This window comes from Pantherophis guttatus, chromosome 6, assembly GCF_059756535.1.
Source record: "Pantherophis guttatus breed Tessera chromosome 6, ASM5975653v1, whole genome shotgun sequence".
NCBI classification, from domain to species: Eukaryota; Metazoa; Chordata; class Lepidosauria; order Squamata; family Colubridae; genus Pantherophis; species Pantherophis guttatus.
In genome coordinates this window covers 80904174-80929964 of record NC_142068.1, presented here as the reverse complement: position 1 = coordinate 80929964, position 25791 = coordinate 80904174, and the positions used below count along the sequence as shown (strand labels likewise).

Genomic DNA, 25791 nt, shown 5'->3' with positions numbered 1-25791 from the left:
AAATGCTGCTTGAAGTGCTGACACCTGCTTAGTTTTATCTTAATTGAATTTTTTTAATTTAAGATCTTTATTTATTGTTTTAATGTTCTATACTGCATGTTATTCAATGTCTGTAAGCTGCCTAGAATCGCCTTTGGCAAGATGGGCAGCATACAATTTTGATAAATAAATAATAAATTCTGTTGTAGGGCCTGTGGACCAGACAAGTAATGCTGCTCTTCATACCATAAGTTCTCTCAATTTAGTGGCTTCTGAACACCAGCCTTCAGCGTCTACCCCTTCATTTTCATTGGTGGATAACCCTCCAAAACCTAAATTGGAAAGTGTTCTGGTAAATCACAATGAGCCCCGGTCAAGTTCCAAAATTGGCCTTCGTGTGCACTTTAAACTCCCTGAAGATGAGAAGGGAAGTGAAACATCATCAGAAGATGGAAGCGGACTTAAAAATCAAGCCAGACCAAACAGTTTTCCAAATAAAATCAATGGACAGGCTTTTAAGCTTCAGGAGCCCTCTTCACCCTCCAAAGAGCCACCACCTCTCCTGGCTAAACCTAAACTGTAAGTAAGAAAATACTGGTTGGAACATATTCAGTGCTGGAGAACACATCCCACTATAAGTTCAATTTATCTTTTCTTGCTTCATACAATTAATACAGCATTGGACACCTGGGGTGAGGAGGGGTAGATTATTGCTCTTTGTTTCCTAACTTCTTCAATATCTTTGTACATTTGAAGCCAATCAGAACACAGAGTAATAGAGAAGTTACTTGTGAATAAATACTTATGTGAAGTTTCCGAAAGATGCCCTAATTAATTCATGAGCCATGAGCCGAACTTCAAAAGAAATACAGTCATTTATTAGGAGCACCATTTCGGCAATATTCGGATGCAGTTAGAACTAATCCCACGTAGATTTATGTTCCCCTATGACCCTGTCTCTCCCCTCCTCTCTGGCCATGTCATAAATCACATTCTCCAATTAACCACTTTGGCTGGCTGTGAAATCCAACACCCTCCTTCTGATTGCGGTCAGGAAGAATGTATGGAATGCACTTCAGTTAGGGAAATCAATCAGCTCTATCAATTCTCCCTCCCTCCTGCTCGTGGCAACTTGAAAGCTTTGCAAGTTGACAACTTAAGCATCAAGCTTGCAGAAAGTGAAATATGTTGTCAATCTGGAAATATTATTTTGCTATAGAACAACGATGTCCAACCTTGGCAACTTTAAAACCCGTGGACTTCAACTCTCAGAATTTCTCAGAGTTGAAGCCCATGGGTCTTAAAGTTCTCAGGGTTGCACATCCCTGGTATAGAACAATATTAGGTCTCCAGATTCTTTGGTAATACCTGAAGAATAAAGGATATCTACAAAGGATGCTAGCTAGGATGCTTCTGGTGAAGTTTTCTTGTGACTGCCTCTAAGGGGTTTAATGAGATGGGTAAAGGGAAGACAAAAAAAATCAGTTGAGTGGTTGTGGCTGTGTGATCATCCTTTTATTGATGTGTCATTTGCAACACACATAAAGAAGGACAGGCTTTGATAACCTGTCCTTCTTTATGTGTGGGCCTGGTGGCTCAGCAGACTAAAAGCATTGTGATTAACACCAGCTGTCTGCAATTACTGTAAGTTTGAATCTCACCAGGCTCAAGGTTGACTCAGCCTTCCATCCTTTCTAAGGTAGGTAAAATGAGGACCCAGTTTGTGGGGGCAATAAGCTGACTTTGTATAAATATACAAAAGTATGAAGGCTATTGCTTAACGCATTGTAAGCCGCCCTGAGTCTCCAGAGAAGGGCGGCATATAAATCAAATTTTAAAAAAAACAAACACAGTCATGGCTGCCAACTTGACTCTTTTGACACCTCCACCCCCAGTAGATGTCCCTGCTTATCTCACTCACAAAAAAATATTGTGAGATTCAGATTACGATGTTCCCTATGTTCTTCCATTGCCTTTCCCACATTTTTACATTCTTACTATTGAAATTCTATGAAGGGGCAGAAGAAAAGACAAAATAGGTATTCCGTGTCTTTTGATTAATAGAGTTTCTGGCTGGAAAAAAAAAATGAAAAGTATTTCATTAGAAGGAATTGATAAGATCCCTGTAGGTGGAAAAATAACCTGTTTGTAATAAATGGGATTTGGATTTTGGATCGTTTGCTGTGCCTTTTTCCAGTTCTTACTTGCTCTAAAAAAGGCTTTGAAATGCAAGGCAAAATGTATAATTTCGATCTGGTTTAAAAAGTAGAGCCTAAAGCCTGTTCAAGCACCCTGTAATATAAATTGCATCTATTTTTATTTTTTGGATACAGGGATGCCACCCAGTTAAAACAACTACACAATCAGGTGTTGTTTGAGCAACAGCAAATCCATCAACCATCTCACCCAGTTCCACCAGAGTCATTATTCAATACTGGCCCAGGAAAATCTGCTACTTTGCCCATTCAGCATCAGCACCAGAAGCAACCTGCATCAGCTACACACAAGCAGAACAAGGTTCCTTCTACACAGACGTTCACATATACCCGACCTAAACAGTTCCTGGCATCTCAAAACACCTCAGCAGCTAGTAGCCCTTCTAGCTCCTCTGTGTCTTCTTTCAGCAACGTACCTCAAGGAACCCAGAAAACAACGAAGAAGGAAAACCTCTTAGTATCTCCTCCACCCGCCCAATCGAGATCTCCAGGAAGGTTGACAAACCAAATGGAGCAGCTTCTTCCAAGTCCCAGAGAACATGTGTTGCCACCACTTCTGCTCTCTGTGTCTAACATGAATCAGTTCCAGCCCCAAAATGTGCTTCCTACACCTCTGTCTCCTACTGGTCGGATTCAGAATCCCGTAGCTTTCCTGAGTGCTGTTCTACCTGCGCTTCCTTCTACACCCCCAACAAATGCCATGGGTCTGCCTAAATGTGCACCTGCTATGTAAGTAATGCAAACTTTGAATGATCAGTCAGTAAAAATATGCTGATCTGGCTATCTGTTCACTCAGCAAGTTAAAGCAGCCCTCCTCTCCTCCTCCTTCTCTGTCTTCTCCTTCTCCCTTCCATTCTTCTCTCAGATTACTGTTTTACTTATTTTTCTTTTTTTTTAATTGAAAAGTTTTACCCCCAAAAAATACAAAAATTTTCTTCCCCCCATGTTCCCCCCACCCTTTCCCCCCCTCATCCCATCCTCCCCCCCCAGACTTCCCAGAGCAAAATACAAGGTATTTCATTTAATCAATCATAAAATAGATTAATCTACTTATCGTCAAAGTACTAACTCCCCCCATGAAACCTTAACTCCACTATAGATAACCTAATACTTCTAATACTAACATTCATTCATAAGATATTTGATATTTTCTTGTCTGATACTTATTTTGAATATAATCAATCCATCTTCTCCATTCCGATACGTATCTTTCTTGCATGTGATCCTTCAAGTACGCTGAGATTTTCGCCATTTCCGCTAGGTTTGTTACTTTCAATATCCACTCTTCAATAGTAGACAAAGAGTCCTTCTTCCAATATTGAGCTACCAACAGCCTAGCTGCTGATATTAAGTTCAAAATCAATTTAGTCTCTGATACTGTGCAGTCTGTAATTATACCCAATAGAAACAATTGAGGAGTAAATTTCAACCTTCTTTTCAGAATGTTCTGCATCCCCCACCAAATTTTATTTTTCTTAATATCTTAGGATCATCTTTGTTCCCTGAAATTGGTTTGACAAGACAGGATATTATATTTTAAAATGTGTAGTTGCAATAGTGTGATTTCATTATTTATAATTAAAGTCATAGGAGTTCTAGTCCCACAATATTTAGAGCAGGGGTCTCCAACCTTGGCAACTTTAAGACTGGTGGACTTCAACTCCCAGAGCAAAGCTGGCCGAGGAATTCCGGGAGTTGAAGTCCACAAGTCTTAAAGTTGCCAAGATTGGAGACCCCTGATTTAGAGGGTTTAGTCTAATTTAATATATTGAAAGATGGCTTTTAAAAACTGGTCGCCATGATACGAAAAAGATGCTGAGACTTCAGAAAGTGTGTATAGAAGAGAAACAAAGATGACAAGGGGTGTAGAAGCTCAATCATATGATGAACTGTTGAGGGAGTTCAGTATACCTAGCCTAGTGAAGAGAAGGATTGGAGGGACAAGTCTTCTAGTACTTGAGGTGCCGTTAGAGAAAAGGGGGGATTGACTGATTCTCCAAAGCACCAGAGAGGGCAAGACAAGATTTAATGGGTGGAAGCTTGTTAAAGAGAGATCAACCCTGGAAGTAAGGAGAAATTTACTGACAGTGAGAACAATTAATCAGTGGGAAAGCTTGCATTCTGGAGCTGTGGGTACTCCATTGCTGGAGGTTTTCAAAAGTAGCCTGGACAACCATTTGACTGAGATGGTATAAGGTCTTCTGCCTTGAGCAGGAGGTTGAACTAAGTGACCTCTGAGGTTCCTTCCAACGCTATGATTCTGTGTTCTATGTTTTAAAAGTCCATGCTTCAAATCCATGAGGAGGATTCCATGATACATCAACACAACCTCTCTAATAAAGCCATATGGCCTTTTATATAGCCATAAAAAGCAACAAAAAATCAAGTCTGTGTAGCAATAATGATAGCAGACATTTGTTTTAGTATAATATTGTATTGCCTTTGTTCTAGTATAATATTGTATTGTTCTAGGCATTTGTTCTAGTATAATATTGTATTGATAGGTTTTTCTAGTACGCCTAGATTCTGTTTCTATTCTATTTGTATTGCTAGTGTAAATTTCTTCAGCATTTGTAAACTAGATTGTATATGAATTCCAAGCTCCAAATAGTGGAAGCCACTTTTTTTAACAAAAAGCAATATGGAAAAGGAGATCTATAAAGACTCAGATATCACAGGATTCAGAGACCGTCCGAGATAGTGAGTCAGCTTCCAGCACTTTCAAGTCTTCTTGTTTTTGTCCCTCGGAATAGCTGATGGATTAATTCAGTGCTTAAGCAGGTGTTAAACCGAGTCTCAATTTCACAGGGGAAGCCATGGAATGCTGAAGAAAAATCTCAACCCTTTGCAGTCATCAACAGAGGATGCCATGAAAGATCACAAAGCCGCCGTTATGAAAGGTTTAGAGAAACGGCTGCATTTATGGAATGACGAATCTTTCCACAGTCAACAGGTCAGTTTGCCGGCTAAACTGTTAAAATGTGTGTGTCCCTGAAATGTCAAAAACCTGGGGCTGTTACACCTGGAAAAAGGAAGCCTCTCTGGTAGTGTGGCATTCAATGGGCAAAAGGTGTTGATTGCATCAAATGTTGGTTATCACCTTTAAAGCGCTCCATGGCATAGGGCCTAGCTATCTTCGAGACCGCCTGCTGCCACCGACGACCTCCCATTGACCCGTGCGCTCCCACAGAGAGGGCCTCCTCAGGGTGCCATCAGCCAATCAATGTAGGCTGGTGACCCCCAGGGGGAGGGCCTTCTCTGTGGGGGCACCCACCCTCTGAAATCAGTTGCCCCCAGAGATAAGGAGAATCCATGACCTCAGTGCCTTCCACCGTGCCCTTAAAACCTTCTTTTTCCAACAAGCCGGGCTGGCCTAATTCTTTTTAAGTGTTTTTAATTGTTTTGTTTATCGTTTTAATTAATGGGGCCAAATCTATATATATATATTTAACTGTATTTTAATATTTGTATTTGATGTTTTTATTTGGCTGTTCACCGCCCTGAGTCCTCAGGGAGAAGGGCGGTATACAAATTCAAAATAAAATAATAAATAAATAAATAAAATGGACCCACTGGGCAGAAAAAAGAGGTAAAATTCCATCCAAGACATACACTCCCACACCCTGTTCCAAAGTCCCAAACTTGGGGACTGATCCAAGATCAGTCATGTGATCATACAAAGTGTATGTGAATGTTTCTTGCTTATAATCACTATTTATAGGATATCACGATTTGTCTAAAACAGGGATGTCCTATGGACTTCAACTTCCAGAATTCCCCAGCCAGCATGGTCTTAAAATTGCCAAGGTTGGACACCCCTGGTCTAAAGCATACATATTTGTCAATGATTAATAGTTGTTTATACCAGAGCTGTAAATAGCATGGTTTCAATTATATTGGAATCAGCCGTTTCTCCCTCCTGATGGGGAGGGGACTTAGGTTGACTTGGAGGTGAATCTTTAATTCTGAATGATACATACTCAATCACTAAGTACTCCAATGACTTCCAATCGAGAAAATTCTCTCACATTGCAAAGGTGAAGGTCCTGTCTCAGTGCCTGGAGGTTCTTACATTCTGGATGGTGAGCGCTGTAGGATCAGGCTTAATCCCGGCAAGATAGAATGATTATGGGGTCCATTTTGGTTATCTTCTATCTTTGATTGTAGATTAGATTGCATCATCCTGCATGGGTTTAGTTTGTAACTTGCAGGCCCTCATGAGCTCATGGTTCCTTAGCTATGGCTAAGAGGCCCTTTGCACAATTGCATCTGGTGCGACAGTTATGATTTGCCTTTGTTTGGGAGGCCCTGCTCACAGTCACTCCTGTCTTAATCACCTCTTGTCTGGGCATTTGCAATGCACAACTCCAACTGATCCAAAATGCGGCAGCACAAGTAGAGATGGGAACTCCAGCTTTTCCTATATAAGCTTTGAGAGTTGCATAAGTTACCAGTTTTCTTCCGAGTGCCATTCAAGAGGTTGGTTGTCACCTTTAAAATCCTACATAGCTTACAATCTGACTATCTGTGTGTCTACCTTCTCTTGGTGACTTCTCCTCACCCTGTAAAATGAGGAATGGTGGGATCTCTCCAAGTTCCTCCTCTTCAGGAGTGTCATCTTCAGGTACCTTTGTCAGTAGAGCTACCACTTTCTCAGTAGAGTATCACCTGATCAATTTTGCAGAAAGCCATTAAAACTCACAAATTCCAAGAAATATTGGGAAACAGATTTGTTGTGGCTTGTTGTGATTCGTATTAAAAGGAATCCTCCTGATACAGATTTCTGTGTCCTATTGCTGTTCCACTGGGACAAGGTCTGCTGCTGATCCTTGTGGCATTGATTACTACTTCAATTTTCTAATGGAAGAATATAAATATCTCAGAATCCTGTTTGGAGTGACATAAATTGCAGTAAACAAAAAACCATGCTTAATATGGAATGCGTCGACAATATACATCAACAAGAGATCATACTGTACATTATTAAGACAAGATTATATTGATATTTGACTGCTGTTACCAGCACAATCCATTGTACTGAGTCATATATGGCTTGAGTCAGATAGGCTGTGGCCTATCTTGCGAGGTTGTTGAAGACATCACTGTTTCTCCCATTAGTTTTCTTTTTAATTAACAACAAGCAATAGTGCTAAGCTTATTCTTTGGGAGGAAATAAACCACCAGTTTTTCCCAGAATATCTCTAGATCAGGACCCAGAGGCATTCTGGCAAAATGAAAGCAGCAGCTGGGACACCTGTCCTTAGTAAGGGTCTTCTCTGGACGGAGGGCTGCCAGCTGTCCCTGCTGCAACTGCCAAAGAAGAACCAGAGGAAGATTGAAAAGAGTATCAGAAGGTAGAACAGTGCACCTGCTCCAGTCCATCACTGATCTTGTATACAAGATCTTGTTTCTTTATTTCTGTAATTAATATATTTTGTTAGACGAGGAATACAAAACTAGAAGTGGCTTGGAAGCACATTCCTCAGCTCCAAACAGTACTACCAGGTATTTTTTTGGAAACTCTAGTAGAAGGTATCACCAAGGAAAGGAGAATATGGAACCTCAGGGTATCAGCCTCACAAGATAGACCAGAGCAGGAAATCAAATCCCCAGAAAGACTAAAACTATTTTTGTTGAGATGGGCTATAATAATAGAATCTTGCAAGTCTGAGCATCCTATACCTCTTCTTCCTTCTTATAGTCCGGTAAATTATGGCAATACCAGTCTGAGGCACTTATGACATTCTGGTTTAGCTCCTTTCCACCTAGCTCCTACGTATCTTCATCAGAGATGGTATTCAGCCAGTTCGGACTGGTTCACCCGAACTGGTAGCGGAAATCGTGGGTGGGCCCGGCCACCCGCCCTGGCTCTATGCTATCCTATTTAGGCACATTTTTGAGGCCGGGTGCATTCATGGTAGGCACATGCGCCAGCCAAGTGCATGTATGGAAGGCCATGCGCATGCGTAGACGGGCGCGCGCACATTTGCGAACCGGTAGGGAAAGTAAGTGAATACCATCCCTGATCTCCATCAAGGTCATCTTACTTATTCTCTACATTGAAGCCCCCACAGCCATTTCAAGAGCAACTTTGCCCAAGCTTGCTTAAATCTGAAGGCAAATTGCCTCCTCCTTAAGGTGCAAAATATAAGCTACTGTACATTATAGCTAAAGTAGACACATTACTGTATTTTTTTTAAAAAAAAAACCTACTCGATTCAGCCTTGTGATTGTCTGCATCCTCTTGGTGACCTCCTCATCCAAATTTAAAGAGTGACATTGGGCTACCCAAAGTTTGCCTATTTCTGGTCCAACGACGCCGAAGACTAATATATTTCTTCGAACAGGCCAGTGTCGTCGTGTTCATTTAATATCTCAACAATCCTATTGTTTTTTTTTTATTTATTTGACCTTATGTCTTTCATAAAATTCAGAAATGGAAAAGAAAGAACTAGGCTTCCAATGTGCAGAGGGATACTCTTCATTTTGGCAGGCTTGCACAGTGGGCAATTTTGTCTTTCCTAATCGAACTCTAAATTCGGCATGGCAGCCACTTCCTTTACCAAATAATCTACCGGTAGCAAACAGAGGCCAGATCCATAGATGGGTCCAAGGACAGGGTCAAAAATGTCAAGATGACAACACGTATTTTAAAATGGGGCTGCCCTATTTATACAGCCACCATTTTGATTCTTTTAATACACACATGAATACACCAGAGAGCTGGCTGGCAGATTGAGAAATAAATATATAAAAATCCAGACTGGAATCACCCCAAACAGTATAGGTCTTTTCCCCTTCACACCCCCTTTGTGACTTCAATTCAGCTGTGAAAAAGCCAAAAGGAAAAAAAAAGAAATGCTGAGGCTACAGTAGCCTCACTTTCCCATCTCTGTCTGGAAGTAAAACATCTCTGTCTGTCTGGAAGTAAAACTGAAAGTTTTATTCAGGACTTCTCAGCATGTACAGGTAGCAATAAAAGACCTGGCATGGCAAGGCAAAAACTTGTTAATTAGAATAGAATTGAATAGCATCCCAATGGTATAATTCTACTTTAGCATGCTGGGTCAACCTAGCTGGAGACTTAACTTTTTAATGTAATTATAGCTAAGTCACTTTGCAACTGACCAGTATTTTGGCAGAGATGAGATCTCAGACTCTTAGACTTACTATTTTATTGAATCTGGAACTGAGCTGTCTTCCTGCAAATAGATCCCAGGGCCAAGTGGAGTAAAACAAGCCAAATTAAACTGAGTAAATACAACCACATGACAGATTGTGAAATAGTTCCATGAATACCTTTGGTATGATTAAAGAGATGTTTTTCACTTTACTTTATATGTGGAGTCCCACATACCAGTGTTGTCAACATTGTGATACTTGTAGATGGTCTTCAACTCTCCATATCTACCTACATACCAGAATGAAAGGAACCCTATAGAAATGAACATTAGCAACACCACAACTAATAAGTGTTTGAGTCTCTTCCTTTGGATTGAGCTACTTAATCATTTCTAGTTAATCAGAGGCACATGGCATATTTGAACAGATGGCAGAAACAAGGGTGCTAAAGTTCGTACTTGCTGAAGGAAATAGTAAGATAAATTGCTGAAAAGATGATAAAATATCACCCGGTTTTTGCATTAGTGATATGGCTCCTTTAGAAGCCTCCCTCATTCTGCATTCACCAAGCGAGCAGATGAGAGCACAAGCTATTTACATACAGTGGGGCTGGTTGTATAAGTTCACAAGGGTGTATTCCTGTTGGAAGAATTGTCCATCTGGGTTCAGTTCCAAGTGGGGAAAAAGACACTGGATTCATGGAAGTTGCTTGGAAAGAAGGTTTATTGATGAACAGGATCACATGCCTTGGAGATCTTGGGTGAAAAAAAGGGAGGAGATGCTGAGAGTGCCTGGGCTTTGCACCCTCTCTTGGGCTTTGAATTTGAGCTTGTGTTCTGATTGGTTGTCAGACTCCCATGGGGCCACGCAAGGGAAACTTTATAGGTTGTCTTTTGAGTCCCAGGCTTGGTTGACTCTTGCTGGGTGATGATGTAATGAAAGGGCTTTGGGCAATTCCTACTATGGCTCTGCCTCTGCCTGAAGGAGGTAGATCTTTGTTATGCAGAATAGACTGGTCCAGGCCTTAATGGCCCATTGACAAAGGTGGGGGGGGCTGTGTTTCTGCCTCCCTTTTAGGGAAAATATTCTGCCCTTTTAATATTTCCTAAAATATCTCATTTTCCTAGGAGAGGGGTGGGTGCTAACTTCCTGCATGCCTATGCACGCTTACTTGGATTCAGCTCAAGTAATTAAATCCAGTGGGATTGTCTTTAGAGGGCAGAAGCACCAGGTTACAACTTTATCGCCATTCTGATGGACTGATTATTATTCTCATCATAGTTTCAAGCAAACGTTCAAAGGCAATTCCACACTAGTAACTTACTCTGCTATATACAGATAGTTCTCATCTTATGACCGCAATTGGGGTCAGAATTTCCACTGCTAATCAAGGTGATTATTAAATGAGTCATGCCCAATTTTATGACTTTTTTTTTTGCCACAGTTGTTAAATTACTGCAGCTAAGTGAATGATACAATTGGTAAACAAATCTAGGTTTTCCCCATTGAACTTTGTTTGTTGAGCTGGGAAGGTCGCAAATGGCAATCACATTATCCCAGAATGCTGTAACCATCATACAGTCATGCCAGTTGCTGCACGCTTGAATTTTTATCATGTGTCCGTGGGGATGCTGCAGCAGTCATAAGTGTGAGCATCAGTCATATGTCACTTTAATTCTTTAATTTCCCTAGCAGTGACTGAGTGATGCTATAATATAAGATGTCATAAACCATTAATTTGAAAATAGTCTATGTATCTTTCTCACTTCCCCTTTTATTAAAAGAAGCCCATCTAGGCTTGCATCAGAAAATTAACCAGTTTCAGACCTGGGAAATGGGAAACTTTAGAAAATTCCAGGATTGTAGGAAAGACTGGGAAACTTAAAATAATACCAGAAAAGACATCCAGTCCTTCCATGTTGCTGTCAAGGAAACTACATGGACATTCCTAAGCCATTATAAGGAGAGAGCCTGATTTGAAACTTAGTTTTACTTTTTCTTTGCATTGTTGAGTAAGGTAATGGCCACTGAAGCAAATGCGATTCTACCAGGGAAAATTATTTCTTTACAATAGTAAATGCCAAGAGGAAGATGAACGCCTCAGCATGTTGCACATCATAATAGGAATCGTTGACAAAGACATTAAACGATCAGAAGACATTAAATGATCTGGCACATCTGGATATGGAATCCTTGCTAGTCCAAAATTGTTCAGTTAAGAAAATTGAGCGATGATATTTTTGCCCCTATCTGAAGCATTGGTCTATTGAAGGGAATGGATAGATAATAATGAAATTCTGCAATGGTTTTAATATGCTTACTATAAGGGAGTTGTTTTTAAAATACTAGTGGGAAAGAAGATTCTATCCAGACGCTATCTGAGATATTATCTGGGAAACACACAGGTTATGAAAAACCAAACTTTGCAAATCTCAAGCAAGGTGGAACAATGATGGTGGAGAATCTTACTTTTGGCAAAAAGAGAAGGACAATTTGTGAAGGACGGAGGATACAAAGGTTGGGAAAAAGGCAGTAGTGAACAGTTAGGTATAAACTGAAAAAAACATGCAAAATATGCTTTGTCACTCCCGTTATTAATCTACTTTAAAAACACAGATAGCTGGATATTGTTTATATTAGACTGCAATTTTTCTAATATTTTGCAATCTTGATATATTTCCAAATTTTGATTGTGATCCTATAGTTTCCCCCAGAAGAAGTCATTGAACTGGAAAGATCTGGGATCTATTTTCAGTTTTTGGAAAATGTGCAGTCCTATTTTTTAAAGTGTGTGTTTGTATAAAAGTGTATATATAAATACAGGGATTTTACAATTACAAATTGTAATGTGTAATTATAATTGGAAGACCTGTAGGACCACATTAGATATAGATCTTCAGGGAGAAAATTTGTCTATGTGGCTGCTAAGAGTCAGCAACAACTTGATGGTACATAAAAAAAAATTTAAAAAGCAAAATTATATCATATCTTTTATGGGAGCATATGGGAGCAAACAGATCATGTTTATTTATAGTGCATGTATTATTTATTTTCAGTTACAGCTCTTATTTTTAAAATATTTGATAATATCTCATGTTTAATAATACAAATAGCCAAAAAAATAGCAATAGCATTTGGACTTATATACCGCTTCATAGTGCTTTACAGCCCTCTCTAAGCAGTTTATTGAATCACCATATTGCCCCCAACAATCTGGGTTCGTATTTTACCAATCATGGAAGGATGGAAGTCTGAGTCAACCTTGAGCCGATGAGAATTGAACTGCTGGCAGTCAGCAGAATTAGCCTGCAATACTGCATTCTAACCACTGCGCCACCATGGCTCTCATAGCAGCCCACAGTTGCCTACCAAGGATGTGTATCCATGTGTTTGTATGCACATACACGAACATTTGCACATATATAATATGCAACCTGTAAAATATACTATGCTACCTCAGTTAAAACTTAAATAAATTATACTATCTAGTAGCAATTAAATCCTAAATTTGCTTTTACCTCTGAAGCTACCTTCTGTTCTTCATTCTTTCAATAAAATAATGCCCATAAATGTCATCATAACTTTTTCCTCATGCAATTTTCCTCATTCCTCGTTCCCTCCGCCAGAAAACAGCCTATGATGAAAATCTGGCTCACGGGCTACAGGGACCCAGCCCTCATTCCCCAACTTTCAACTTTACCGCTGAGGAAGTATCCCAGGTACAGCCTTCCTTTCCAACACATGTGTGCCTCATATGTACAGTACATATGTTCAGTAGAATGCAAAGCCTGAAATTTAACTTCTGCCATTGAAACGAGGTTGGGTATTTCTTACATTAAAATGAGCTGTGATTATGCTTGATTATTCATGGTAAGTATTTTAACAGCAGCCAAAGGTGTTAATTACAAGAAATCTGGGTTCAAAGCAAAGGTATTCCATAAACTACAAAAAAGGTTCAAATTCTAAAACCCTGTTGGAACATGGTTTAGTGTGTTTGCATTCTGACCAGAGGGCATTCAAGCAGCTGATGAATTAACTGTTGTTTAACTGTTAATGTTGTTAACTCAAGATTTACAATCCATTACATTCTAAAGTTAAGTAACATTTCCATATTTTATTTTGATGCATTTTCAATTTACATATTTTCAGTTTGCAGCCTTCACTGCAATTAAGAATCCCCACCCTGTATCAGTTCTATAGACTATTCTTTTGACATTTTCTACAGAGCAAAAATGTTCTAATTCCTTGACATAAAGTCTATATATTACAGAAATCATTGTATGAGCATTATAACTGCCCGGGTTTCTTGCATTTTGCAAGGTAGCCTTCTGATCTGCTGCCATGTATATCATCTGTTTATATTATTCTCAAGTCCTTACGGTGACGGTACTGAAGCTAAAATATGTCAGGGTCTCTGAAACTAAAAATCAGAGCTGTCTAGCTAGAGGATATGATAAAAAGTAAGGATAGTAGCCACAATGGTGTGATCAAAGTCTACCTGTTTTTATGTGTATTTTATGTATGATATACATAAAAAAGCAGGTAAAGCTTTGATCACACTGCTGTCCCTGCCATGTTGACATTTATGACCGTGCTCTACAGGCAGCCCTGTGTAAAATTATTAGCACCAAAAGGTTGTGGAGACTAGATTTCTGAGAGATGAAAGACAACCCTGGTTTAGGCTGGCATTAAATTTAAGGATAATGGAGGTTTACCTCAGAAGGCAATAATAATGTTTTCAATAGCCGTATTTACTATTTACTGGTTTTGCTCAAAATTGTTACTATGGATAAATGTATTTGATTGCCCGAGACCAGCACTTTTCCTTTCCTAGTTTTAAAGACCTTTCATAACAACAAAGAGAAGTGACTAACTGAGATAAGAATTGGTCCATTTTGTAAAGCAATCTGCTGAGGTATCCTTTGTGAAAGACAAAATTAAACAAGGTGAAATCTTATAAGCCTGGAGTTTGTCTGCCAATTGGGGAGCAGCCATGGAGCAGAGCTAACCCAATAATCTTGAAAGTAATAGGACTCCCACCTAGCAGCTGGACTTCTGGCTGCATTTTTACGGTTGTGTCATCTTATGGTTACAGTTCCTTTTAAAGGGCAATTTAACAGTCAGAACAGGTCAGGGGTGGGCTGCTGGGGGTTTGCAGGGGTTCGGGAGAACCTCTAGCTAAGATTCTGTGCAGTTCAGAGAACCCCCAAATCCCACTCCTGGCTGGCCCCGCCCACCCTGCTCCTCCCCTCCCAGGAGTCCCCACATGGCCTGTTTTGTATGCAGGTAAGTGTAGGACGTGTGCAGAGGCTCAGGGAGGGTGAAAAATGGGCCTACCTGAAGTTCAGGAAGGCCAGAAACAGGCCTGTTTCCGGCCTCCAGAGGGCCTCCGGAACCTGGGGAGGCTGTTTATGCCCTTCTGGAGGCTCAAAGAAAACCTCCGAAGCCCAGGGAGGGCAAAAATGCCCCACCGCCGTGTTGCAGGAGACCGCCCACCATGGCCACGCCCACCCAGCAACCGGGCAGAGAACCCCTTGCTAAAATATTTGAAGCCCACCCCTGGAATAGGTGCAATAAGAAAGATCTGGAAATAGGCTTTTCCTCAGCGAAAGAATATGATTCTTTTTTTCTCCAGGACTTTTTTCCCATCAGTTCTGCCTCACCTCCCATCATAAAGGGTCCTTCTAGATTGGTGAAGTGTACAAAGAATGTCTGACTAACTTTACTAATACCCCTTCTGTGTTCTTGGGCTATTCTCTTCCTTGTCTGAAGAGCAACCAAAAGAAGCAAAAAACAGAAGGCTAAGGATGACAAGCTCATCCCACGTTGTGAGAATGAGGAGGATGGGTATGTGAGGATAAATATGGACTCTGCCAAGATGACTTCAGAAAGGAGTGCTTTAGGGATGAAAATTTTGGTGGGGTGGAAGTGCCTTATGATTTCCCCATCAGACAAACAGCTTTTTGGGAGGGAGGGATTTCAGTTAAGAAAACTTTCATGGACATAGTTGAACGTGAATCTCCTTGTTCTAGGATCCTGATTAAATTGAGAAGTGGGGATGGACAACTCTCATATATCCAGTGGGGAGATTTCCAATTAGTGGAAGAGCTTTTCTTGGACAGTTGGACACTTACATTCGTTCTTGTTCATTTTTATCTTCTTTTCAAAATTCTTAGTTAAAAAAAACAGAAAAAGTAAGAGCTATTGAGACCAGAGATCCATTTAGTACAATCCCTCACTTCCACAAGCTTTAAAAAATTATAATGAATCAGGCATCTTCAGTTCATTTTCTTTTACTGGAACCAAAGGTAGACAGACATTCAACTCCTTATCTCAACATTCAATAGAGCAAAGTTGAAGTCAATCAAGAGTAAGAAAAATAAAAACAAGTCGGTAAAAGTATATTTGAAAATATTTAATTTGCCATCTTAAGTGTCTTGAACATGGAAATGCTGGGAAGTGAAGTCTACATATCTTGAAGTTGCTGAGGTTGAAAAACACCGAATTAATCAAACAGGAAATTATAAAATAATTTATGTTCATGGTAAACATTCAGTTTGCCTATTCTATTTTGAGCAGATTATTGCTTTATTTGTATATGTATTGTTCTTGTTATTATGCTTGAGTGAAGTTGCTTGTTGTTGTTATTTTCCACTTATAGGATCTTTGTGACCTTGGACAAAAAACAACCCTTTTATATGTTTCTAAAAACATCAGTGTTTGCACTGAAATCTGTGTAAATAGTGATGTAATTATTTCATTGTTGCTCACAATTAAATATTCCTTTAAATATATCATCTATTGCTTTGAAAGAAGGACATTATTTTATAAGTCATTTAAGTTCCTTGAATTCCTCTTTTGCAATATTGATGTTTCTTCAGCCTGATAATTCTACTGTGTTTCTTCCTTTAGTGAAAAAAAACAACAAAAATAATGATGTCTATTTTCTTTCAATCAGGATCCTGTTTTGAATTGTTGTTATCAAGTAAACTGATTAAAGGGCAGAACATAATAAATTCACACTTTTTTATACTTCTGATATGAGTTTGTTCTGAAATAAGGAGAATTGCTTTTTGGTCTCGAGAGATGTTCCAAAATGCTGGAGGCTGCAAAAGCCACCTTACACATTCTGTGAGGGGATCATGGGTTTTAAGAAATAAAACTATAGTATAGCCATTTTAGAATTTACATTCCACATTTCATGAGTTTTCATTTTCAAAATGGTGAGAGACTATATTTCCAGCAAATTTAATCCACGGGTGTTTTTTGGATTGCAAAAAGTAGCCACATGTTGCCCGACTGGAGACCTCTTAAATGATGGTGGGTGAGTCCCACAGTCATCTGCAAATCTTTATCTAGGCTACTACTGCAGAAATAGTGTTGCCTATTGGCAAGACCTTTTTTATTGGATGCGGTGGCTCAGTGGGTAAGACACTGAGCTTCTCGATTGAAAGGTTGGCAGTTCAGCGGTTCAAATCCCTAGTGCCGTGTAACAGGGTGAGCTCCCGTTAGTTGTCCCAGCTCCTGCCAACCTAGCAGTTCAAAAGCACATAAAAATGTAAGTAGAAAAACAGAGACCACCTTTGGTAGGAAGGTAACAGCGTTCCATGCACCTTTGGCATTTAGTCATGCTGGCCACATGACTACGGAGACATCTTCAGATAGCGCTGGCTCTTCGGCTTTGAAACAGAGATGAGCACCACTCCCTAGTGTCGGGAACAACTAGCACATATGTGCAAGGGGAACCTTTACCTTTACCTTATTGGCAAGAAAAGAAGGCACAATCTCTTCCTCTCTCTAAAATGAAGTGTCAGTTGATTGTTGGATTATAATCTTGCATCTAGAAGCATCCCTATTTAAAAGCCTAATCTGAAATTATCCCTAGACCAGAGGAAGTAGAGAAGCAGCAGTGTCAGGGAACAGAATTCCTCCTCCTTCCCCCTTCCTAATCCCACCCTTCATACTGTGAGAGATAGAGAGCAGAGCCAAATGTAGTTATGTTTATTCTCTGATGGAATTCTATGACAAACATTTAAGGAGGGGATTCCTCCTATCGTTTGGAGCACAAACAAATAGAGTAAGAGATTTTCCACTTAGCCCCACACTATTTATTTTTATGATTGAATCTCTAATCATTTGAATCTTTTTATGATTGTTTTTGGCCATATAGGAGTCATTACTTGGGGAAAAAAGTATATACTAAGAAATATTTATTAGGCTCCAGTGAGATATATAGACTTGATTCAACTATTATTTTGCAGGAATATAAAATTTCCAATTTTGAGCAGAGATTAATGAATGAAATAGAGTTTCGGCTTGAACGTACTCCCGTGGATGAATCAGATGATGAGATCCAACATGACGAGATCCCTACCGGCAAATGCATTGCTCCAATTTTTGACAAGAGACTCAAGCATTTCCGTGTCCCGGAAGGATATCCAGCTACATTCACTTGCAAAATTGTTGGAATCCCCGTACCCAAGGTAGGGCCTCCGAACAGCAGAACACGAATACTTCTCAGCAATTTCTTATGCCAGTTGCTTTGATCTACTCCTATATAAAGAACTTTGACCCCATGGCATTTTAGATTAGATTAGATTAGATTAGATTAGATTAGATTAGATTAGATTAGATTAGATTAGATTAGATTAGATTAGATTAGATTAACAGAGTTGGAAGGGACCTTGTAGGTTATCTAGTCCAAATTTGAATTTGCGGAAAGCAAGGAAAGGTTGCTGTGAATACGCACACCCCCAATTCCCTATTTTGGAGGGTTGGGGGCCATGTAGATAAGCAGGGGAGATTGAAGAAGACTTAAGAAGCAAAAACTCTTGTTCATTGGTGGATCAGTCATTTCTGTGAACAGAAACAGATTTTGTTTGCAGAAAGCCTATGTCTCTAAATATTCAAAAAGGATACAGTGCTACAGAAGCCATGACAATTTCTAATTCCTATTAAATGGTAAGATCTTGCCTCTTATGTTGAACCATTGTGTTTTAGGAGAGCTAATACAAATTGGCCTCTGTGTTTTACTTCCACTTCACTTTTGTGCTTCATGGAAGAGCAGGAGGCATGTTACCATGTGTAGATCAGAGGTGGGTTTCAGCAGGTTTTGACCAGTTCTGGAGAACCGGTAGCGGAAATTTTGAGTAGTTCAGAGAACCGGTAGTAAAAATTCTGACTGGCCCCGCCCCCATTTATTCTCTGCCTCCCGAGTCCAAGCTGATTGGGGATTATGCAATAATCTTCCCCTGGATTGGGGAGGGAATGGAGATTTTACAGTATCCTTCCCCTGCTACGCCCACCAAGCCACGCCCACCAAGCCATGCCATGCCTACCAAGCCACACCCACAGAACCGGTAGTAAAAAAATTTGAAACCCACCACTGGTGTAGATCCTTTTTAATCGCACACTAGAAGAAATACGATGCTCATCAGCCATTGCCCAGATACGCAGTGGGAAACACTTCCCCAATTCAGTGGCCTTCCAACTCCCATTATCTCTCAACAGGCATGAGTTTTGTCCAGGGGTGGGCTTCAAAAATTTTAGCAAGGGGTTCTCTGCCCGGTTGCTGGGTGAGCATGGCCGTGGTGGCCCCCTGCACCACAGTGGGGTGTGTGTGTGTGTTCTTGCCCTTCCCCAGGCTCCGGAGGTTTCCTCGAGCCTCCAGGAGTGCAAAAACAGCCTCCACAGGCTCCAGAGGCCCTCTGGAGGCTAGAAACGGGCCTTCCCGAACTTCCTGGAGGCCCGTTTTTCATCCTCCCTGAGCCTCCGCATGTGCCCTACACTTACCTGCATCCAAAATGGGCCACATGGGGACTCCTGGGAGGGGAGGGGAGAGGTGGGCAGGGCCAGCCAGGAATGGGATTTGGGGGTTCTCCAAACTGCACAGAATCTTAGCTAGAGGTTCTCCTGAACCCCTGCGAACCCCCAACAGCGAACCCCTGGTTTTGTCTATAATTTCTGTAAGTCATTGAATCTGAAATCAAACAAACTTGGAGGTTACCATGATGGTAAGAGGAGCCTTAGGGATTTTTTCAATCAATAATTACAAGAGGAGGGATTGCCCATTATTCAGTTGCCCAACCTTCCAGAGAGTTGCAAGATCCCACTCAGTGACTGGTGACATCACCTAGATGGGAAACCTTCTGGAAAACTGTGCTTTTTCTACCAGGATTTAGAGATGGGGATGGGAGAAGGTCTCTGAAAGTCCAACTTGTTCCATTTCCCATCCTTAAAGCTACTCTCAAACATGGGACAAGGAGATCAGAGAGTTCTGTGGGTGGCACAAATAAAAGGTCATATATAGCTCTGATTTATGGACTACATTGCCCCTTGGTTTCAGAGAATGGTGTCTCTTATGCAGCTAGTTTATTCCAAAATTTAAACTTGAATTGAGAATCTATTTGCTGCATTATTTCATGCAGTCTTTTTACTCTCAAATAAATCATCACAATGAATTCAATGAGATTTTCTTCCAAGCCGATATACGTACATAGAATTATAGTCATAAATACAAGACTATAATAGATCTTTCTTTAAAAATCCCCCAGGTATACTGGTTTAAGGATGGCAAACAAATTTCGAAGAAGAATGGACATTTCAAAATGATTCGAGATGAGGATGGCACTTGTTCTTTACATATTGAAGCTACTACAAACGATGATGATGGAAACTATACATTCATGGCTGCAAATCCTCAGGTACAAATTCCTATATACACATTGTTTAAACTTAAGAGGATGAAGACAGACACATACATTTTGAAAGTTCATTTTAATGATTGATTGATTGCTATCAGTTGATTTTGAATCTTGGCAACAATGACAATAACTGCAGTACAAGATTTATAGTTCTAAAAGTATAATAAGATTTTTGTCTTATTTCTTTAAAAAAAATCAGCCTTATGTATCACAAATGTGATCTAGCAATGAAGAATGACCAATGCATGGTGAATGAACAAATAACATTTTTTTCTCTCTTGCATGTTCTGGCAGGGAAGAATCAGCTGCTCTGGTCGTTTGATGGTTCAGACTCCTACACTACGGAGTAGATTATCAACACCTATCCAGTCTCACAGGTAAAAAAATAAAATTAAAAAAGGATCTGATGCTAAAATATAGATTATGAGGTAAGCATGAGTTTTACTGATGCTAAAATATAGATTATGAGGTAAGCATGAGTTTTACTTGGCAAATTCCTGTTGTGGGTTTGGAAATCCTTAATTTCTAAACAATGAAATTCAGAAGACTATGTTTTCTTAGCTAAAAGCTCTTTTTTCTGCTCACCTATCCAATATTCTGATGTGTTTGAAATGCAGGGGAAGGTCCCGTGTATCAGAAAGAGATCGGGAACCTCTGCAGGAACGTTTTTTCCGGCCATATTTCCTGCAGGCACCTGGGGACATGGTAGCCCATGAAGGCCGGCTTTGCAGACTCGATTGCAAGGTATTGGGGTCGAGGGGGCTTTCTTTATTCATCAGCATAGGTGGTGCAAGGGATGCACTAGTAATTGTGTGTTATTATTTGCATTACTATTTGCTCATATTCCCTAAGAACACACACACAACCAGGTAGCTTTTATTTGAGACAAATTAAGGAAAGTGATTGGTGGATTAACAACAAATGTCAGACACTGCTATGAAAAACATCCATTGGTAACTGTCATTAACATGGGTTCCAGGTGTTAGATGGTGCATGTGCTTATTTTGATTTTATTGTTTAACATTTAATGTAGGCTTTGAATTGTGTTTTTCTTTGATATCCAGTTTGCACATCACAGGGAGCATGCTTGTTCGGTACATTTGTATCCGAGCCAACAATTGTTTAATAAACCATGATTAATTTAGGCTTATACAACCAATTATGGTTCACCATAATCTTTGATGCAGGCCTGTAACGTGTTTTCTTTTCCCTGGTTTTCTTACATCATTTGTTCTACAAGAACAATGAATTTGGGATAGATGTCAGTAATATGAAACTTTGCTTGCTTATGACTATTTTCTCCTCCGTTAGGTAAGTGGCTTACCACCACCAGAACTGATGTGGCTTCGGAATGGCAAGCCTGTATTACCAGATGTCACTCACAAAATGCTGGTCAGAGAAAATGGAGTACATTCTTTACTTATTGATCCTCTCAGACAAAATGATGCTGGAATCTACACCTGCGTAGCCACCAACAAAACAGGACAAAATTCCTTCAGCTTGGAACTGTCTGTTGTAGGTAAGTCTTTACTAGATGTTCTTCTTCATCCATCCTGAACATTAGACCATTTGTGTACTTCGTTAACTAAAACCCCTGTGGCTGAAAATTGAATCATATGAAAATGTTCATTATCTTAATGAATTGTGTACCATGAATGGTGAGCTTGATTGAATTCAAGAGCCAGAGCTTCTTCGCAGTGGATTGGATGTCATTGGCCAAACCCTGAATCTTTATGTCATTATGTTTACACTGAGTAAACTGGATGTCCTTATTTGAAATTGTTGTGGCCCGCCAGGAGATCTGGCAGCAGATTCGGACAATGAGGAGGTTGGGGAGGAACATGGGCCAGTCCTGGAGACTGGGGAAGACTCTGACGAGTGCTCTGCATCGGAGGCAGAGATGGGGCCAGGGCAATCCAACAGTTGTCAGCTGCCTTTGGAGTCGGACATCAGTGAGGCAGAAGAACAGCTGGAGCCTGTTCCCAGTGTGTGCATGTGCAGAGCTGCCAGGAGAAGGGAACAGCTAAGGAACAAGGGTCGACTCAGGAATAAAGCCACAGGTGGACAGTGAATGGCCCCTCCCATAAGGAATAAAGAGGAGCGAAAGGGGAGGGGAGTTTGCAGGAGACAATTAGTTCAATTCATTAGAGTGAAGATCTGTTCCTGACTTCTTGCCAAGTATTGTCTGCTACAGAGTGACGTATGGAAGATATCGGCCTGGCAGCTTTCCAAGCCTGATAAAGGTTTGTAGTTGTGAAATCTCTTGAAAGACTGTTGGCCGGGACTTTGCTGGAGAGGAATTCCCTTTAAACTAAATAAAATAGGTTTTATTAGGACGAGGAGTCTGCTTCGTACTTTTGGGAAGCCTAGGTCAGAACAGAAATGTTGGGTTTGGTCAATCATGGACAACATATGAAAAAATGGGTGGGGCCTTTATTATATACTTACAGCCATCCTGGGTTTTTTAACACACACACACATTCTCATAGTGCAGACACACAGAAGTTTTTAGAGTCATCCAGAAACCGTTTTGAACAATTTCAATCATTTTAAGGTCAAAATAAATCAATAAATCCGTCTTTTCTTTCTTTTTCTTCAGAAAAGGAAGTTAAAAAAGCCCCAGTGATACTAGAGAGACTACAGAACTGTGGGGTGCCAGAAGGACATCCTGTCCGATTAGAATGTAGAGTAATTGGAATGCCACCCCCAATATTTTTCTGGAAGAAGGACAATGAAACCATACCTCCCCACAGGGAGAGGATGAGGTGAGCATGGGTTTTTGGGAAACTGCTTTTTGATTGTCTAAAAATGTGAGATTTTATTGCCGCAAAGTTTTAATTTATTTTGCACTGAACATGTAGCACCTTTTAGCATGCATAACTCTTGAAAGAGTTCTCAACCAACTTCTGAAACATTTAAATATGGTTCTCTGTAGCCTGTGTCTCTTCCTACAAAGAACAATTAAAATGCTTTCAGGGCATGTACTGCATATAGTAGTAAATATTCCTTTATCTAGGAAAAAATACCTCTGCTGAAATGCAGAATCCCCAAGAGCAGGTAGAACTTTTATGCATTATTACAGACCAACTGTAAAGTCCCACTGGAGACACATTATAGGAGGATAAAAATCAAGTATGCAAGATTTTTTAAACTATGGAGGATTATGAAGTTTTAAATTATATCAATGTTATTTAAAATTACTGCAGTTATTGACTGCACACAATGAACAAACTTGTTTGAAACGAGAATTTGGTCAAATAGTTCAAGAGTCCTTGAGATCTTCTATGGCAGAACTCCAAGGTGATTGATCACGAAGCAAGTCCTTCTCTGCATAAACACACACATGCACACAAAAATTAAGAGGGAGAAAGTGGAAGAGGGAGGGAGGAACAGGGAGGGAGTATAAATATCATGTTTCTGTTGTTTCCTTGAATGATTTCACTAAAATCCTCCAGTATGTCACAAATGACACTGAAATCATTTTATTTCTTCTTAGTATGCACCAAGATGCTACAGGATATGTTTGCCTTTTGATTCAGCCTGCCAAAAAAGTAGATGCTGGTTGGTACACTTTGTCTGCGAAAAATGAAGCCGGTATTGTCTCTTGCACTGCTAGACTTGACATATACGGTAAGTGGCCAAAACTTTAGGGATACAGTAAATGAACAAAATATATGTTATATGTGTGATCAGATTTATTATTTATTTATTTATTAGTTCGATTTATATGACGCCCTTTTCCGGAGACTCAGGGCGGCTTACAATGCATTAAGCAATAGCCTTCATACTTTTGTATATACCTGCTTAGCAGGGCTTTCGGCCCCCCCTAAGCGGTGTTTTTTTTATACAAAGTCAGCTTATTGCCCCCACAATCCGGGTCCTCATTTTACCTACCTTCGAAAAGATGGAAGGCTGAGTCAACCTTGAGCCTGGTGAGATTTGAACTTGCAGTAATTGCAGGCAGCTGGCAATTAAGTGCTACTTTAACAGCACTTAGTCCACTGCGCCACCAGGCTCTTCCAGATCAGTCTCAATTCTGTATTTGTCATCTCTCCTGTCTTCCCATCATGACACGTTTTTTTCTTTTCAATGCTCTCTTTATTGGACTTTACTTTTTCTCACCATTAGGAAATTTCTCCTTAGTTCTAGGTTGCTTCTCTCCTTGACCAGTTTCCATCCATTGTTTCTTGTCTTGCCTTCTGGTGCTTTGGAAAATAGGTTGAACCTCTCATCTTTATGGTAGCTCCTCAAATATTATATCTGCTATCATATCTCCCCTAGTCCTTCTTTTCACTAGATTAGACATACTGAATTCCTACAACCATTTTTCGTAGGTTTTAGCCTCCAGTCCCCTAATCATCCTTGTTGCTCTTCATTAGAATTAAATTAGGTATTGTTAGATATTTAATCTAATCCTTTAGAATTAGATTAGATATTTAGATTAGATATTGTATAACTTACTTGGTTGATTTGCTCAGGAGAGATCATGAATCCCCTTCTAGCTGAGTTGTGATCCTGAGATTTGGGCCAGGTCTCTGGAGATTTGTAAGTGATCGTGGATAACAAAGTGAAGATTTTCAGGCAGCAGAGTCTTAAATAGCTCTAATAAAACCTGACACTCAGTTGAATTCTTATATTAACAGTTCCTTATTTGGAACTACATAGAACTTGCCTAATTTTTTAAAAAAATGTTTGCTCAGTTTTATTGTATTTATTTCAATTTAGAAAGCTCACTGATACGGTAATAACAAAGAAACCAATGCAATCCTACAGCTGCATTCATAAGATTGATGACATTTTGTAAAAGGTACTAAAGTACAACTTTCAGAGTTTTGCCCCACTAACTGCAAGTATTCTGGGACGCATGTCTTGGATTGCAAACTCTTTCATTGGGGCTACATACAAAATAGTTGCCTCTAAATTTCTTGAAACTGCTGAGGCAGCTGGGCCGGTCCTTAGAGAGAAGAGGCAGAAGCTAGTCATAATTCAAGAATAATCAATTTGACTCTGTAGGGAGTTATTTAAAAATAGCAGCAAGGAAGGAAAATGCCAGACCACAAACCAGATGAGATCCATTGCACCTTTGGGTCAGGTCTATCACCAGCCTTCCCTGCCCTTCTTGAACCTTTCCTCTTTCTGGTGGCAGTCAGGCTGGAGAAAGAATTCCATTTGCAAATGGAGGTTCTTCCCCTAAGTACACAAAACATTTATTCCAGAAATTCTCGCTCACTAAAAGTAGCACTTGACCTTTAAAAATGTTCCCCAGTTCCTGAAAAAGGTATATCTTTGACCTACAGTTAATGTTATTCCTTAGCAATAGCAATAGCATTTAGGCTTATGTACCACTAGGTGGTTTACAGTGTCAACATATTTCCCCCAATAATCTATATCTTCATTTTACCAATCTCTAAAGGATGGAAAACTGAGTCAGCAAATACTATGGAAGCATCATACAGTGATTCTGTGTTCGCTTGATTACTACTTTTTTGCTTACTGCTCATCATTCATGATAGCATCATAAAATCATAGGGCTGGAAGAGAACTTGGAGGTCTTCTAGTCTAACCCCCTGCCCAAGGCAGAAGTCCTTATGCCATTCTGGACAAATAGCTGTCCAATCTTTTCTTGAAAATCTCTAGTAATGGAGCACCTACAACTTTGAGAAACAAGCTGTCCCATTGATTAATTGTTCTCACTGTCAGGAAATTCCTCCTTGGTTCATGAAACATGAAATACGACAACAAAACCATTAAAAAATGAATACCATACAGTG

The 25791-nt window shown here is 39.9% G+C and overlaps 1 protein-coding gene across 3 annotated transcripts in view; it reads left to right on the top strand.

The window, feature by feature from the left end:
• Positions 1 to 25791, top strand: part of MYPN (myopalladin) — a 90309-nt gene that overhangs the window by 61827 nt on the left and 2691 nt on the right. For 2 of the 3 annotated variants that reach the window (XM_034438668.3, XM_034438667.3), the window contains 11 exons: positions 189 to 558; positions 2313 to 2924; positions 5004 to 5148; positions 12944 to 13036; positions 17579 to 17800; positions 19871 to 20020; positions 20315 to 20397; positions 20638 to 20764; positions 21332 to 21539; positions 22620 to 22785; positions 23517 to 23650. In XM_034438668.3, coding sequence (XP_034294559.2) covers positions 189 to 558; positions 2313 to 2924; positions 5004 to 5148; positions 12944 to 13036; positions 17579 to 17800; positions 19871 to 20020; positions 20315 to 20397; positions 20638 to 20764; positions 21332 to 21539; positions 22620 to 22785; positions 23517 to 23650 — 2310 coding nt within the window. The remainder of the gene's footprint in view (positions 1 to 188; positions 559 to 2312; positions 2925 to 5003; positions 5149 to 12943; positions 13037 to 17578; positions 17801 to 19870; positions 20021 to 20314; positions 20398 to 20637; positions 20765 to 21331; positions 21540 to 22619; positions 22786 to 23516; positions 23651 to 25791) is intronic. The other variant, XM_034438670.3, reaches the window with a different exon arrangement.